The 18,051-nt window shown below is 41.2% G+C and overlaps 1 protein-coding gene and 1 pseudogene across 7 annotated transcripts in view; both read left to right on the top strand.

Moving 5' to 3' along the window:
• The window catches only part of LOC147012249 (metastasis-associated protein MTA1-like), a 116,593-nt gene that overhangs the window by 77,064 nt on the left and 21,478 nt on the right, over window positions 1-18,051 (top strand). For 4 of the 7 annotated variants that reach the window (XM_085856126.1, XM_085856125.1, XM_085856128.1 and 1 more), the window contains 4 exons: window positions 3,678-3,767; window positions 3,940-4,095; window positions 11,787-11,822; window positions 12,326-12,357. In XM_085856126.1, the coding sequence (XP_085712252.1) occupies window positions 3,678-3,767; window positions 3,940-4,095; window positions 11,787-11,822; window positions 12,326-12,357 (314 nt within the window). The remainder of the gene's footprint in view (window positions 1-3,677; window positions 3,768-3,939; window positions 4,096-11,786; window positions 11,823-12,325; window positions 12,358-18,051) is intronic. The other 3 variants (XM_085856127.1, XM_085856129.1, XM_085856124.1) reach the window with 1 other exon arrangement.
• On the top strand, window positions 6,010-6,150 carry LOC147012250 (signal recognition particle RNA; annotated as a pseudogene).

Raw genomic sequence — 18,051 nt, 5'->3', positions numbered from 1 at the left:
TTAACTCAAAATTTGATATGGGGTCATTTGTACTGGAATTCTTTTACCACCTTTCAACTTTAGGTGAGAAGCGTGGGGATTTAAGATCCTTTATTCCGGGTAAGATTGGCACTGAAGGCGAGACCGAGAGGTTCCAATGTCGGGACCGGGACCTTGGTTAGGGCTCAGCTCAAGCAGAAGGACAACATAATGCAAAGGACGGTAAGAAGCGAAGTCAAAAGATGCAGACAATGGAGAAAGCAAATGGGATGGACAGCTCGGAAACGAGGAATAAAAATGAATAAATAAAAACCAAATCATTCAGATCCGGTGCATCATCAACTTCGCTCGAGTTATTTTTGTCATTGACAACGTTGTTTCGTAATTAGGAGCTGCAGGTGTAATCGTGATCACCTTACTTGAAAGAGCAGTCTTTCCATGTCTGATAAAGGCACTAAGGATCACCTGTGGTTCTCCGCAGGTGAAATCATGAAACATCCATATAATGAATGTACATCTCAATGAGGATCATCACCTACACGCTGTATTGCCATTAGTTATTGGGATGGTATGCCAAAATTTGATACGAATGAGCACTCCCCCCCCCCCCCCCTCAAACGCACACACATTTCAAAACTGCTTTAAAAAAAGTCTTACTGTGACATTTTTGTCAGTACTACTATGCTGAGTTTGCACCACTACAGTTTGGGCAGTTACATAATTACAAGGATTTTAGTAGACTATGCACAAACTCATGCAGTACATGGGATTCAAACCTGGGTTCCAAGGATCATAAGCCAGCAGCAGCTTCAATGGGAGCACGAACAAAACAAACCAGGAAAAAAAAAATGTTGAATATGTACAGGGGCCAGTTCAAAAGCCCTGACTTGAACCTATATATTCTGAGTTGTCTTGGGACATTGTGTGAGGACTAGAGTTAAAGGAGCACAATCCATCACTGAGCTTTAAAAAAAATTATTTTAATACGTAGTCTAGGCTCATGGAAGAGCAAGGACACGGAACAGACCAGGACAGAGCATAACAAAGGGAACAGCAGGAGAAAGGGGAAACTCCAATAGCCTGGGTGGAGGAAGAAGGTAGATTGAGATGGACAAACAGGGTATGCAGGTACCGATGAGTGGTAGGGGAAAACGCAAGTGGTGGACAAGATGGATACATTGGCAAAATTTTGTGAGGGTGGGGGTGATTTAATGGGTGTAAAAAAAAAAAAAATACATCATGGCCTTGGATTGGGGATGACCTGAGATAGTGGTAAACAACTGTCTTGAAGACCAGGAGGGAAGAATGATATCGAAGAGAGTGTGGAAGGCAGTTCCACAGGTGGGAAAAGAGAGGAATAAATGAGTGGAGGTGAGCAGTGGTTCTGGATTTAGGCAGTTTCACTCGGAAAAGTTTGCTGGTGGACTGCGTACGTTTTGCCAATACTTGGGCAGACAGGGTGGGGACAGAGCCTGGAGAAGGCAGAGGGCAGAAATGAGGCAGTGGAAGACTTGAGAGACCACCAACCTGTTGGGGTAGTGAAGTGATAGACTGAGCTGAGCTGAGTGATAGACTGAGAGATTCCAATGATCTTGAAAGTCTTGGTTTCCACGGCATCAAGATGTGAGGCAGGAGAGCCAGCCCAGAGGGGAGAGCAGTACTCCATCAAGCCGTCAATGAAAGCCTTGTAGGTGGATAGGAGCTTAGATGTGCCAAGGAAGGACTTTGCATGATGGAGGATGCTCACTATATACATCCACATTTCCACACTATGTCTGGCTTTGGAGACCAACTTTGAAATGTGGCTTTCCCAAGAGATATCATGGTGGAGAGTGAGACCCGAGCATTTGATAGGCTGAACCTCTTCAAGAGGGTTGTTCAGAAAGTAGATTTTGAGGGTGTGCAGAACAGTCCTTTCACAGACAGAGACAGAGGCAGAGTTGGATTTGTCAGGATTGAAGAACATGTTCCAAGTGTTTGACCAGCTTGTGATATTTTTTTTTGAAGGTCTGAATGGAGAGAAGAGGCTGCTGCCTGTCTGCCATGATAATCCCTCATCCTCCTGACAGAGGGTAGTCTTCAGCAAAGAGATGGAGGATTTTCCAAAAACCTTTACCTTTTTTTGAAGAATAAAAGCACAGTAGTACGTCTGATGTCAACAAGCATTTGGGAGTTGCAGTGACACTTGGAAATTCAATAGATGTTTCTAAATAATGTAAGAACTCTGTTCATTTCCTACAGTCCCGATACTTTCCTCCTGTTGTGCATACGTCGTCATAGACCCTTCAGCCCTACCTCAAGCAGTGTGCCACGTCTCCCACAATATGCAACTTTGAATTCGAATATCTCTTCTAAAGGTGTGAATATTCACATCCATTGCAAAACCGATATTAAGTAGCAAGCAAATACGAGCGAGAATAGCACTCGGTAGAATGCATACGTCCATCAAGCCGAACAGGTTACGTTTTATATCCCACTGATAGACCGGATCTGCATCTGGATTTTTACCAAAATCTAATCAGCTTGTTCTTGTCAATGTCATCAAACCAACTCATCCACTGAGTTTCGTCATCCATCCACACCTTTTAAAAATATGCCGTGCATCATTTTTTGCCCGATCTTTCGATTGTGAATAATCACTTTAAAAATGATTCAGATCCGGATCTTCACCAAAATCGAATCAATTCATCCTTGTCTTACACGCAACATGTCTTCCAAGTTTCATCCAAATCCGTACATAACTTTTTGAGATATCATGCTCACAAGCGAACAGACAGACAGGGTTGAAAGCATTACCTCCATCTACCTTCGGTGGCAAAGCTAATAACAGAACTCCATATGAAAAAAGAAAAGTTACCTAGGCTACTGTAAAAGACAAAATATTGGTTACCTGTCGCCGAATCCCTATCTATTTTGAGATTGTGATATTGAAGAAATTATGGATATATTTCAAAGTACACTTCACCAATTCGCCGAGTTTTGTGTTGTAAATAGTATTTGATAACGTATGATTAGATGAAGAATTCTCCTGACTTCATTTGGGATCTCGGACGAGGCGTAATGCCTTTTGTATGACAGTGGCGTTGACTGCCAGCACTGGGGGACCTGCTGTGATGTCACAATCTTACCAGAACTGTGTGCATGTATAATGGCACACGCGTGCGCACGCACACGCACACGCACACACACACACACATTGATCGGCTGCTTGTAACAATTAGGAAATCTGACTTTAAAAGGATAAATGTATGAAAATGGCACAGATATTGAGGTTATTCGATGAGTTAACTAACAGAAGGGTCGGGGCTGAGCTAATTGGCAATAGGGTGATTAAGGAACCGACGGATGACGGACGCTGGATCTCGCGTTTATCACAATTAAAATGATAATACCCGAACCCATCCCCTTCCTTCAAACTGTGGTCGTCTACTGTTTTTTTTTTTCTTTTGTTTTTTTTTTTTCTTCTTCCAATCAACTTTTAGCTCATTTCCTGCTCATTAACTGTAATTTCCTGATAAATTTAATCTTCGAAAGAATAGCGCTCATAATAATGGCACAACTTGTGTTTTATCTTCGGAGAGAGCCATGCTTTCCCATATGCAGGTTTGCATGGCTCTGTAAACCTAGTACCTAAGGTTGCTTGGAAAAGTTTCTCACCATGTTTCTACAATTGCAAGTAAGCTTTAACATGTTTGCAGGTACAGCGAGGCTGGTCGAAGCCTCGAAGAATCCACTGAAGGTCAAGCCCGTAACGCGGAAGCCTTTGGAAGCAGTCGTGAAGTACTTGGGTGGGTTGGAGAATGTGGATGTCTGCTCTTTAGAGTTAATCTATCCAAGGGGCTTGATGAACCCCACCGAGCAGTCCCTTGGAGCTGGTGATCATTTCCTTGATCATTTTGATTTGAGTCTTTCGTGCATTGTCCTTATGTTAATCTCCCATTAATTCCCCACGTCCCTTAGAGTCAAATCCATGCCCTAACCCTAAGCGCCCTTTGCCTGCACTTACTGCTCGTGCTGTCAGTGGCATCACCCCTACCAAGCTGTCTTCCGTGCTGAACCACAGCTCACCACCCATCCTTGGAAAGCGGGGCTATGATCAACAGAACGGCACCGAGGGTAGGTTGATGTTTTGGTTCACTTAGCATGTAGTTGTTAACTTGGCATGCTATGGAATGGTAAATAAATAATGCAGCATTGAACATGCAATTCCCCACCACCATTTGCCTTTCTCCGCTGCTTCATTCAAGTCACGATATTCGCCTGTCGCTTATTTGAGTGGCAATATGCTAAACACAGCCATTGTCAACCAAACGATGAATCGGAACAGCAAAAGATGACACCGCAGCACAGCACTGCAATTACTCATGCAATTGTACTGTATTGGCATCCAATTTCTCTTTCCATTCGTTGACAATTATGCTGAAAAATGATATATCTAACCTGAATCATAAAACGTACAATATGAGTGTCCAGTTAAAGTTGCTGCTGCCATTAGTATGGAACAGTTTGCCTTGTGGTTAGTGCTGCACTTGTGCTGGGTTAAGGTTAAGCTTAGGGTTTTAGTTGGGTGAGCGCGAGAGTTCCACTGCAGCTTGCCTTGCTTCGTGGCAATGCAATTAACGTTGATCTGTGTGGCATTCTGATGAAATAAATTCACGTTTTTGTTTGTCTTCAACACATGTTGGTCACTTGCACCTGGATGTGTTGGAAGTATCTGGTTCATACCATTTCCCATTAGTGCGAGCCGGCGTCGTTCGTGGATGTACTGTGACACACAGTGTACAATGATGTACAATGATTCGTGGATGTACAATGTTCGTGGATGTACAATGACACACACACGTGGATGTACTGTGACACACACATGGACGGATTCTTCTCCTTTTAGCAATAGATGCAAAAATCTAGGAGTTCTCTCGTGCCTCAGAAACAAATAATATATTTATAACGGCTCCCGTAGATCCCCCCCCTCCCAACATGATTAGTCGTAAATATAATTTTATGCTTACCCTGCACATTCACAAGCCCCAGATGTCCTTCCCATGGGTGTTCAGAAACACCTAATCTAGATACACAGTCCATTCACTGGTAGCGATCCGTCTGGGGGTTGTGTGGCGCACGCTCGTCCACTCGGACCTTGCACCGGCCCACATGGTCGAGAGTTTGTACTACGAGCAGCTGCTCGTTCGACGAGCTGAGAGAGTTCTCCAAGTCTTTGGTTGTGCAGATGCACAGGTACCTTTCCAAGTCTTTTTGATGACTTTTAGAAGCTTTGCGAGTCATTTTAGGTACCAATTCTGATCCCGGACACACGGCGTGCTTTATTTCGTCCCAAACATGGCAGTTTCCTGGTTTTTGTGCACATGCGCACCGAGCATTCTGGGGCAATACGTCATTTCGAAAGTAGCATGTTGACAGGAGGTTATGATCGCTGTTTCTATCTGACATTCTTCTCGCTCTACATCTCGCTTCATTGCATTCTGATAAGGGCCAGAAAAGTACTTCAAGTGCATTCACGTAGTGTGTAGTATGCAAAGTGCCATACAGTGCTGTTAAATTTTCCACTGCAGCTTAAAGTGTAAAGTCTACTGTAAATTGACCCTTTGTCTGATGCTCATGGTGTTGTAGTAGGGAAATCGACACCCTGGCTCACTCGAGAAGTTTATCCAAGACACTCATTTCCCTGCCATTTACTGGCAAGCTCGTAGAAATCAGTTGCATAACTTTAGAACTACTAGTCATTCCATTATGCTTTATAAAGTATTTGGTGAAACGTATATGCAAGAATGGTAACAAGCAATAACATGGTGTTCATGCGCTCATTGAACGCTCTCTCCACTTCCGCATGTTAATGTCTTCCGAGATGGTGTCAATGTTAATGCATCTTATTCCTCCCAGGCTTGTTTACGCGGTATACATTTTCATGAACTAGATGCCATTCATAAAATACATACCCTGCACAGTCTTGAGAAGGACTTGGTGCGAGCCAACTATTGTTTTTTAAGGTTTGTATTTTTATTTTACTTTGATACCGGGCGTAGTGGCGTGCGCCTGTAATCCGGCTACTCGGAGGCTTGGGTTGGAGGATCGCTTGAGGATGGGAGCTCTGCGCTGGGCCGTGCTATGAGAGGGTGTAGGGCAGCCCGGAATCATGGCGAAACCCAATCCTTATCCCTGTGTCATAAGAGGCGACCAGGGTTGCATCAGGAAGGGCATCCGGCGTAAAACCTATGCCAAATCGGTATGCGGATCATAACGGATGATCTGCTGTGGCGACCCCTAACGGGAGCAGCCGAAAGACGAACAACAACATTTTTATTTTACTTTGATCCAATATGGCTGCTAGACCATGTGACCAATGACGTCATCCTTATCAAACCATATTTCCCATGGGTAGTTGATCAACTGGTTAAAATTTGCATTGATCGGTTCAGCGGTTTCTCCTCTGAAGATTTTCCCTCGGTTCCAATATGGCTGCCACACTACGTGACATGATGATCATTTTTATGAAAATCCTGTTCATATATCAAGTCAATCGGATGAGAAGTGAGGATTTCAGAAATTTGGCCAATGTTGACCTCAAGAGTGACTGCCATGTCACATGGTCATGTGACATGTGGTAAAGCTTCAATTTCCTCCGCTGAATGGTTTTTGATGTACGCTCTTTACAAAGCACAGACACGTACGACGTACGTACGTACGTACGTACGCTACTGATCGCTTTACCCTGCTTTTCGCTTCATGATCGCAGGGTAATAACATATGTATGGAAACTCCTTGCAAAAACCGAAAAGCCAAGCTGGAGAAGAAAGGGGAGGTGGCAAGACGGGACAGCGCTGCGTATCGAGAAAACCATTTCGGTTTAGGCCGTGAGAGTTATTGCGACGGGACCCGATGGGTCTGCGTTGATGTTTGTGCGAAAGGGTATTATTTGGTAAGGCTGCTCAGGGGAAAAAAAAAAATCATGCTTGTGTAGCAAACTGATGAAGCTGGTATTAACCGCATCTGCAACACACAAACCTCGCATTCAGGTTGTAGGTGTAAAGTAGGCCGTTCCGTCACGACATGGTTCAAATCCAAAATGGCTGCTCGTTCCACGTCAAGGCAATCGTGAATGTACTCGACCATCTCAGATTTTGCTGAAATTTTGGACGTTTATTACTGTACACTAGATGAGATTCGAAGTGCGGTGTTTCAGTCATCTTGCTCGAGTATGAGCCGGAATACAGGTCGCTTAAATTTGACATGACCTTCGTCACCTGGCTGCCCTTTCAGTGACCATAAAATCCTTTATAATCAATATAATGTTGTTGTTTTTTTTTGTTTTTGTTTTTAAACGGATGTCATATTTAAACTTTTGCAAAGAGGTATGTTTTTAATATTAATATTTATACCATGAAAGGTTAGGAAGATTATTTATTCCATGACCTGATCTGCCCAACTGTAATTTAAGTATCCCGAAAGTTTCAAGTTTGGGTCTCTGATGCCTTTTGAGAGATATTTTGCATGTGAGTAGATCCCAGATGGTTTCTGTCTCCTTGAATGAATGCTACTTGCTCCTTCCTTCCCTCTCCATCTTTGTCAGATGCCTGGCTGCATTTATTTCTTTCTTTTGCACAGGGTATCCTGTACATAAACCTCATGCAGGACAAAGACATCATCAGTAGATGTCGGCGTACTTTTACATGAGTACAAGGACATTCGTAGATATTGGACAAACATTTAGCATATGGGATTGGAACCTGATTTCCCTCACATATGGCTGGTGTTTGCTTAATGGTTAGGGTAGCGGGCTTTGGATCCTAGGGTCCTGAGTTCAAATCCCGTTCAGCTGTTGAATTAATACTAGGTGGGGTTAACTCTGCCTGTCATCCTTCCGAGGTCGGCAAAATGAGTGCCAGCATGCTGGTATACTGTGTCGGAGTGGCGACCCGTCCAGGATTGTGCCCTATAGCCAAGGAGACTGCTGAAGCAGCACCAACGCTCTGCACAGAGTATGGTCCCAATCTCCTCTCTCCTCTCTCTCCTTCCCTCACATTATGTGCGAAGGCTTCAGATGGGAATGCTATTAAGCATGTCCAAACTCGGCATGACCACCCTCCCATATTCACTGCCTTTGAGTGCAAGCTATTGCAAGATGGGTATTGCCTCCAGTCCCTCGCAAACAAACATTAGTGGACCTGAGCTCCAGCCTTGGTGTCGAGCTGGGCAAGGGGTCCTGTCGCCTGTTTCTCTCTTTGAAGTTTAGTCAACAATACTGGAACTTCCTAAAGTTGGCCACCAGTGGGCAGAGCACCTAGGTGTGTCTGTGGGGAGTCGAGTTTGATGTGGCAAGGATATCGATAGGTGTGGAGGTGTTCCTTGCATAGGGGGCTCTCCTATTTCAGGGAGGTAGAGTAGGGGCCCTTCAGGAAGTTGCAGTGTAGGATGGAGACCCTATCATGCTACCTGGATCAAGCTCTGGATTGAATAAGCAGAACTTTCCTCTTGTGTTCTTTTTCTTATTCTGCTCCCCCACCTCCACTCCCAAATGTTACCTTTGTTGTTGGTATTCTTCTTCTTCTTTTTCTTCGTTATCTTTTTCTTTTTCTTTTTCTTCATAAACATACTCGCCTTTAAAGGTCCCATGACACCCAAAACTTTCTGGTTATTTATATATTAACTTGACCTTCCTAGTGAAGAAATCACCCGTTTTTTTTTTTTTTTAATAAAAAATGGGATAATTAGACCAATATTTCGATCATTTCTGGAGCTATTCACAACTTGCTATGCCCCGCCCCTTAAAAAAGTTTACTTCAGCGAACCGCAGCATTGACGTCACATACAGAAACTCACACAGAGTGGATTGACTCGAGATCTCGAGAGTCTAAACCAGCGTTTCTCAACCTTTTTACCCTTGTGGAACCCTTGAAATAGTTTTCATGTCTCAGGGAACCCCTGCATAAAAATTATTATATACCTTTATTAATATCTAGCTCTTTTATATTTTTATCGTAGTTCACGTGGTAAATATAATATATATTTTTTTTCAGATACCTGGTTTAAGGAACCCCGACTCTGACAATTAAAAAAAACACACCTCATGCAACTTGATAAAAAAAACTTAAACAAATAAAGCTGAAGCAATAAAGGTAAACAGAAGCACTAACCTTGGGAGAGAGACAGAGACAGACAGACACAGACAGACAGAGAGAGACAGAGACAGAGAGAGACAGACTTCACGCTAGGAAGCACAGAGAAGATAGATGGACACCGTGCATGCGTCCTGTACTTGAGTCAGTCACTCAATGATACACGAATCCGCCGCGTACAGGACGTCCACTAACCAGTGAGGGCGGTTTCACACTGGCGCCATATAGACATCGTTAAATACATTCCCTATGGTTGTTATATTTGCAAATAATATGAGGTTAAAGCCTCTATTATAATAACCAAGGAGTTTCCAAGAATATGCCGTACGTGTATAGTAAAATTCTAATATGCCGTACGTGTATATCAAACAAAAACTACTCAAAAATACATTAGCCTATTTATTAGTTTCTCACGGAACCCCGAGCGACCTCTTGCGGAACCCTAGGGTTCCGGGGAACCCCAGTTGAGAAACACTGGTCTAGAGTAGTCCGATAAATCCGTCGTCCGTCCGACTCGGCCGATAAATCCGTCGTCCGTCCGACCGACTAGGCTGATAAATCCGTCGTTCGTCCGACTAGGCCGATAAATCCGTCGTCCGTCCGATAAATCCGTCGCCCGTCCGACTAGTCCAATAAATCCGTCGTCCGTCCGAATCGGCCGATAAATCCGTCGTCTGTCCGACTAGGCCGATAAATCCGTCGTCCGTCCGATAAATCCGTCGTCCGTCCGACTAGTCCGATAAATCCGTCGTCCGTCCGACTAGTCCGATAAATCCGTCGTCCGTCCGACTAGTCCGATAAATCCGTCGTCCGTCCGACTAGGCCGATAAATCCGTCGTCCGTCCGACTAGGCCGATAAATCCGTCGTCCGTCCGACTAGGCCAATAAATCTGACGTGCTGTAGCTTTCTTTTATTATTCTCTTTTCTTCATTGTTTTCTACTGGTGCTACATGACGACAGTAGGAATAAAATAAATAAAAATGCAACAGAACGTCAGATTTATCGGACTACTCCAGACAATTGTGTCGCAAGGTGTGTTTTGCACACAAGTTTTCATCGTATCCGGACATCGAGATTGCTTCGTTTTATGCGCGGAGAAATACGGCCGATGACATGCGATGGCCTTGTTTGTGATTCATTCGCCGTGGAGAAACATGTCCGCTGCGCTGTGCTGGTCACGTCACCTCACTAAAATATTTCTGATATCGAGCAGTATGCAAGTTGAACTTACATTATTGAATTACGAATAAGATTAAGTCTAACCAGTTGTTATTGCCAAGTCTTCTTTCGATGTCCTCTCGATCATCATGAACACCGGGGATTTCATTGCCAGTTTCCTCTGCTTGTCCTGCTTCGGGCTCGAACTGGTAAGGCCGTATTTCATTTCCAGCTGCCTGAACTTCACCTCCCGTGACTATGTTATCCGACAATTCTCCATCTGATTCAGACTGAAATCCTTCATTTCTCTCACACTCACTGTCACTACCAGACAAATCAAATCCGTCATCCATGATTCAAATCCAAATGTTCGATTTTTTTTAAAGCAGAGATGAACAAAGCGATTGAGTCGACCAATCGAATGTGGAAACACACAGAAAGCCAATAGAATCACGTAGACCACCAACCCGAGTAATTTATGTACAGCCTTTGTCAAACTGTAGTTGACATCATGTGGGCTACGCCCCTTTCAGTAGAATTTTTAGGGGCGTTCCCGAAGAAGTTTGTTTTTTAAATTTTACAGAATGAGTATTGTGAAAAAATATTGTCAGATCCGAAATCACGATGAAAAACTCCTATAGGACATATATATATATATATATATATATATATATATATATATATATATATATATATATATATATATATATATATATATATATATATATATAAAAAATTTCAGTACTTTTGGGTGTCATGGGACCTTTAAGCTTAGCCTGGGTTTGAATCTTGACCCAGTGATAAACTCTCATCCCAGTGTTTCACAGGCAGAGTGATTCATCAATGTCTGTACCACCCCTCTGATGGGCATGAAACTGGGCGTCCCGCAAGCCGGCATTAGTTGGTGCTTGGTGCACATTAAAGATCCCTATCCTTCGCGAAGAGTAGGCAGATATTGCCGGCACCCTGAACAAAATTACAAATTCCTACCCTAACTAGCTAGTCCTGCGTCAGGCTTGGCCAGCCAGTTCATGCAAGACTTGGGCCAAAAACTTCCCCGGCCAACCCCACAATAACATGGGAATAGTTGTGGCCATTAAAGAAGAAGATTCCTCTGGTTCTGTTTTTATTTTTCTTCTGTGATTCTTTCCTTGCATTCATTCATACCTCTTGTGTATACAGTGATTCGTACTATTTGCTCTTTCCAGCCACATCTATTGTTGAAATCTTTCTGAATCTTCCTTCCCACGACCACCCTTTCCCCAGTCATGAATTTCAACTTCACTTCCGTCTGATTTTTTTTGTTATTGGATATATATATATATATATATATATATATATATATATATATATATATATATATATATATATATATATATATATATTTGATAATTATTATTACTATTATTATTATTTTAATCACTGATGGGCGTGATGGTGCACAGTGTGTGTGTAGTCGTTTCATGTCCTCTCCTTTTGGTCCTTTACTGTGCTCAGTGTCGCTTTATCCCACGCAGGCACCGTCAAGAAACGCCTCCTTATGCTATATCGGGGTAAGGGTCTTCTGGCTGTGAGGTCGACAAGACCAGCAATCTCATGTTGTGTTCGCTGTTGTGTTCATTTTGGTTCCGTTTTATTCCCACAGGGTTTCTAAAGTCACAGCCTATTTTGAAGCCACTGTCGGTTGCAACCCCACCCCCCCCCTCACCCTACCCCCTCCCCCACCTCCATTCCGGCTTTGCTTTTGCACCTGTTTATCCGTCCTCCATTTTTATTGTCATTATTATTGTTGTTATTATTTTTATTATTATTATTATTATTAACACTCCAATGGATATTTACCCCACCTTTGCCCATCACTAGAAGCTTACCTGAGTTGCACCTTTTGGTTGTCATTCTTGTTCCTTTTTGTCAAGTGTTGTGTCATTGCATGATTTGTGATTATTTATTTTTTTAAATTAGTTTATTGGTGCTTGCATGCAATGATGCGACATCTTTGTCAGTTGACCTTTATGTGTAGTTTTTGATTACCCTTTATATTTCCTCTCCATGACAGGGTCTAAAAACCACAGCCAAGCCAAGTCTATGGTAAGGACTGCGGTGAACTTCACTTTGCTGTTAAAATTATTCAGATCCACATATTACGTACAAAAATGGTAGAAGTTTGACTTCCCCACCCCCCCCCCCCCCACTCCATATCTCTCCTTTAGCTCCCCCTTCCCTTCCTTTCGAAAAATCTTCCATGCATGCATATGTAATATATGAATGGCCATTTGTAATGTAAGGTATGTGTTGCACAGGTGGAAATTTTATCATAAACACAGAACAACACGTCTTTTTTTTGTATACAGAGTCGAGGTTCGTGGAGGAGTTTGAACAGAAAACAAAAGTAACAGTAGAAAGAGGAGGAAACACGGACACGAGGATGGGGTGAGGGACAAAATAGAGGGAGATTTAGAGAAACAAGGGAGGACACACAAGGTCGATACAGCCGGGAGATTGGGGGTGGGGGTGGTGAGGAGAGGGGAGTGGAAAAGGTTGATACAGCCGCAAATTCTCAGGAAGCAAAAAGTGGAAACTTGGAAAGAGGTGAGCTGAGAGAGGCCTAATGGGAGTCGAAAAGATCATGGTTTTTGAGTCTATATGTATTTTTTTTTTGTGTACATGGTCGAAACTCGTGGAAGAACTACTATGAGTGCACTGAACAGATTAAGATGGATGCAACGGGTAGAGGGAGGCAGACAAACAATGGGTGTGGAGAGGATGCGTGGGATGGACAAGATGGATACAGAAGGAAACTCTCAGGGATTGAGGTCGGTGGGTTAACGAGGGTAGAAAAGATCATGGTTTTGGATTGGGGATGACCTGAGATGGTGGTGAACAGCTGTCTTGAAGACCTGGAGGGAAGAATGAAATTGAAGAGAATGTGGAAGTTGGTTCGACAGGTGGGGGGGGGGGGGGGGAAAGGAACAAATGAGTGAAGGTGAGCAGAAATCCTGGATTTGGGTAGTTTTACCAGAAGAGGGTTGATGGTGGATCGTGTGAGCCCTGCAAGACCAGGAAGGAGGCAGAAGAAGACAGAGAGACCACTGACTTATCTGCGATTGTGAAGTGATAAGCCCATACACTCGGCTTCATCGTGGGAGATTCCAGTGATCTTGAAGGTCTTGGTTTCCACGGTGTCAATCTGAGCCATATGTGAGGCAGGGGAACCAGACCAGAGGGAAGAGCAGTACTCTGTCAAGCCATAGATGAAAGCCTTATCGGTGGATAGGAGCTCAGCTGTGCCAAGGAAGGACTTTGCATGATGGAAGATGATCAGTCGGCATCTGACTTTGGAGGCTTGCTTGGAAATGTGCCTTTCCCAAGAGAGATCATTGCTGAGGGTGAGACGCAAGAGTTTGAGTGACTGAACCTCTTTGAGATGGTTGTTGAGAAAGTAGACGGTCGTTTTGGAGAGAGATGGTAAGAGAGTGATATTTGTCAGGGTTGAAAGACATATTCCAAGTGTGTTGACCAGCTTGTGATTCTATCAAGGAATCGTGATTCCATCTGACCATCTTAAAAAAAAACTTATTGCTCACAGAGAAGGTTTGTAGTTTTTTCATCGCAAATGGGACATTTTAGAACCAGAAAGAGAAATCGGATATTGCAAACCCTCACCAGGAGTTGTTTTTTGGGGGGGTGTTTTTTGTGTGCTAGTGTGTTGGTTTGTGTTGTGTGTCAACGTTGCATTGACAATGTAGGTTTATGACACACTCACATTCTTATAGTACGTGCTTTATAGACACACTCGCATTCTCACAGTACCTACTTTATGGACACTCACATTCGAATAGTACGTACTTTATAGACACACTCACATTCTAAGAGTATGTACTTTATTGACCCTCACATTCTAATAGTACGTACTTTATAGACACACTCACATTCTAATAGTACGTGCTTTTCGACACACTCACATTCTAAGAGTACGTACTCTATATACACACTCACATTCTAATCGTACATACTCTATAGACACTCACATTCTAAAAGGACGTACTCTATAGACACACTCACATTCTAATAGTACGTACTCTATAGACACACTTACATTCTAATAGTACGTACTTTATAGACACACTCACATTTTAATAGTACGTACTTTATAGACACACTCACATTCTAATAGGACGTACTTTATAGACACACTCACATTCTAATAGTACGTACTTTATAGACACTCACATTCTAATAGTACGTACTTTATAGACACTCACATTCTAATGGTATGTGCTTTATAGACACACTCACATTCTAATAATACGTGCTTTATAGACACACATTCTAATAGTACGTACTTTAGACACTCACATTGTAATATTACATACTTTATAGACACACTCACATTCTAAGAGTACGTACTCTATAGACACACTCACATTCTAATAGTACATACTCTATGGACACTCGCATTCTAATAGTACATACTTTATAGACACTCACATTCTAATAGTACATACTTTATAGACACTCATATTCTAATAGTACGTACTTTATAGACACTCACATTCTAATAGTACGTGCTTAAAAGACACACTCACATTCTAATAGTACGTACTTTATCGACACACTCTCATTCTAAGAGAACGTACTTTATCGACACACTCACATTCTAATAGTACGTACTTTTCGACACTCACATTCTAATAGTACGTACTTGAAAGACACTCACATTCTAATAGTACATACTTTATAGACACACTCACATTCTAATAGTACGTACTTTATAGACACTCACATTCTAATGGTATGTGCTTTAAAGACACACTCACATTCTAATAATACATGCTTTATAGATGCACTCACATTCTCATAATACGTGCTTTATAGACACACATTCCAATAGTACGTACTTTATTGACACTCACATTCTAATATTACATACTTTATAGACACACATTCTTATCGTATGTGCTTTATGGACACACTCACATTCTAATTGTACATACTTTATAGACACACATTCTAACAGTTCATGCTTAATAGACACTCACATTCGAATAATACATACTTTTCGACACTCAAATTCTAATAGTACGTACTTTATAGACACACTCACATTCTAAGAGTACGTACTTTATCGACACACTCACATTCTAATAGTACGTACTCTATAGACACTCACATTCTAATAGTACGTACTCGAGAGACACACTCACATTCTAATAGTACATACTTTATAGACACTCACATTCTAATAGTACGTACTTTATAGACACACATTCTAATGGTATGTGCTTTAAAGACACACTCACATTCTAATAATACATGCTTTATAGATACAGTCACATTCTAATAATACGTGCTTTATAGACACACATTCCAATAGTACGTACTTTATTGACACTCACATTCTAATATTACATACTTTATAAACACACATTCTTATCGTACGTGCTTTATGGACACACTCACATTCTAATTGTACATACTTTATAGACACTCACATTCTAACAGTGCATGCTTAATAGACACTCACATTCGAATAATACATACTTTTCGACACTCAAATTCTAATAATACGTACTTTATAGACACACTCACATTCTAAGAGTACGTACTCTATAGACACACTCACATTCTAATAGTACGTACTCTATAGACACTCACATTCTAAAAGTACATACTTTATAGACACTCACATTCCAATAGTACGTACTTTATAGACACTCACATTCTTATAGTACGTACTTTATCGACACTCACATTCTAATAGTACATACTTTATAGACACATTCTAATAGTACGTGCTTTATAGTCAAATTCTAAAAGTACGTGCTTTATAGACACACTCACATTCTAATAGTACGTACTTAAAAGACACACTCACATTCTAATAGTACGTGCTTTATGGACACTCACATTCTTATAGTACGTTCTTTTTCGACACACTCACATTCTAATAGTACATGCTTTATCGACACACTCACATTATAATAGTATATACTAAAGAGACACACATTCTAATGGTACGTGCTTTATAGACACACTCAAATTCTAATAGTACGTGCTTTATCGACACACTCACATTCTAAAGTACGTACTTTATAGACACACTCACATTCTAAAGTACGTACTTTATAGACACACTCACATTCTAAAGTACGTACTTTATAGACACACTCACATTCTAAAGTACGTACTTTTTAGACACACTCACATTCTAAAGTACGTACTTTATAGACACACTCACATTCTAATAGTACGTACTCTTTTGACACACTCACATTCTAATAGTACGTACTTTATAGACACACATTCTAATAGTATATACTTCAGAGACACATTCTTGGAGTACGTACTTTATAGACACACTCACATTCTAATAGTACGTACTTTATAGACACACTCGCATTCTAATAGTATGTACTTTATAGACACATTCTAATAGTACGTACTCTATAGACACTCGCATTCTAATAATATGTACTTTATAGACACACTCACGTTCTAATAGTACGTGCTTTATAGACACACTCACATTTTTTACTTCCTGCTTTGAGACACTCACATTCTAATAGTACATACTTTATAGACACTCACATTCTAATAGTACGTGCTTTTCGACACGCTCACATTCTAATAGTACGTGCTTTTCGACACACTCACATTCTAATGGTACGTATTTTATAGACACACTCACATTCTTATAGTACGTGCTTTATAGACACACTCGCATTCTCACAGTACATACTTTATGGACACTCACATTCGAATAGTACGTACTTTATAGACACACTCACATTCTAATAGTACATACTTTCGAGACACTCACATTCTAATAGTACGTACTTTATAGACACACTCACATTCTAATAGTACGTGCTTTCTCGACACACTCACATTCTAATAGTCCATACTTTATAGACACTCACATTCTCATAGTACGTGCTTTATAGGCACACTCGCATTCTCATAGTGCATAGTTTATTGACACTCATATTCTAATAGTACGTACTTTATGGACACTCACATTCTAAAAGTACATACTTTATAGACACACTCACATTCTAATAGGACGTGCTTTTAGACACTCGCATTATAATAGTACGTGCTTTATAGACACACTCACATTCTCATAGTACGTACTTTATAGACACACTCATATTCTAATAGTTTGTGCTTTTTCGACACACTCACATTCTAATCATACGTACTTTATTGACACACTCACATTCTAGTAGGATGTGCTTTATTGACACACACATTCTAATAGTACGTGCTTTATAGACACACTCACATTCTAATAGTACGTGCTTTATAGACACACTCACATTCTAATAGTACGTACTTTATACACACTCACATTCTAATAGTACGTGCTTTATAGACACACTCATATTCTAATAGTTCATACTCTCGACACACTCACATTCAAATAGTACATACTCTATAGACACACATTCTAATCGTACATACTCCATGGACACACTCATATTCTTATAGTACATACTTTATAGACACACTCACATTCTAATCGTACGTGCTTTATAGACACACTCACTTTCTAATAGTATGTACTTTATAGACACACTCACATTCAAATAGTACGTACTTTATAGACACACTCATATTCTAATTGTACGTGCTTTATGGACACTCACATTCTAAAAGTACATACTTTATTGACACACATTCTCATCGCACGTACTTTATAGACACACATTCTAATAGTACGTACTCTTGAGACACACTCGCATTCTAATAGTACATACTTTATAGACACTCACATTCTAA

The sequence above is a fragment of the Eptatretus burgeri genome, chromosome 15, assembly GCF_056783735.1.
Source record: "Eptatretus burgeri isolate ZD-2024b chromosome 15, Ebu_testis_v1, whole genome shotgun sequence".
Classification (NCBI taxonomy): Eukaryota; Metazoa; Chordata; class Myxini; order Myxiniformes; family Myxinidae; genus Eptatretus; species Eptatretus burgeri.
Note: the sequence above shows the minus strand (reverse complement) of the source record. Positions and strands in the feature narration are given on the sequence as shown.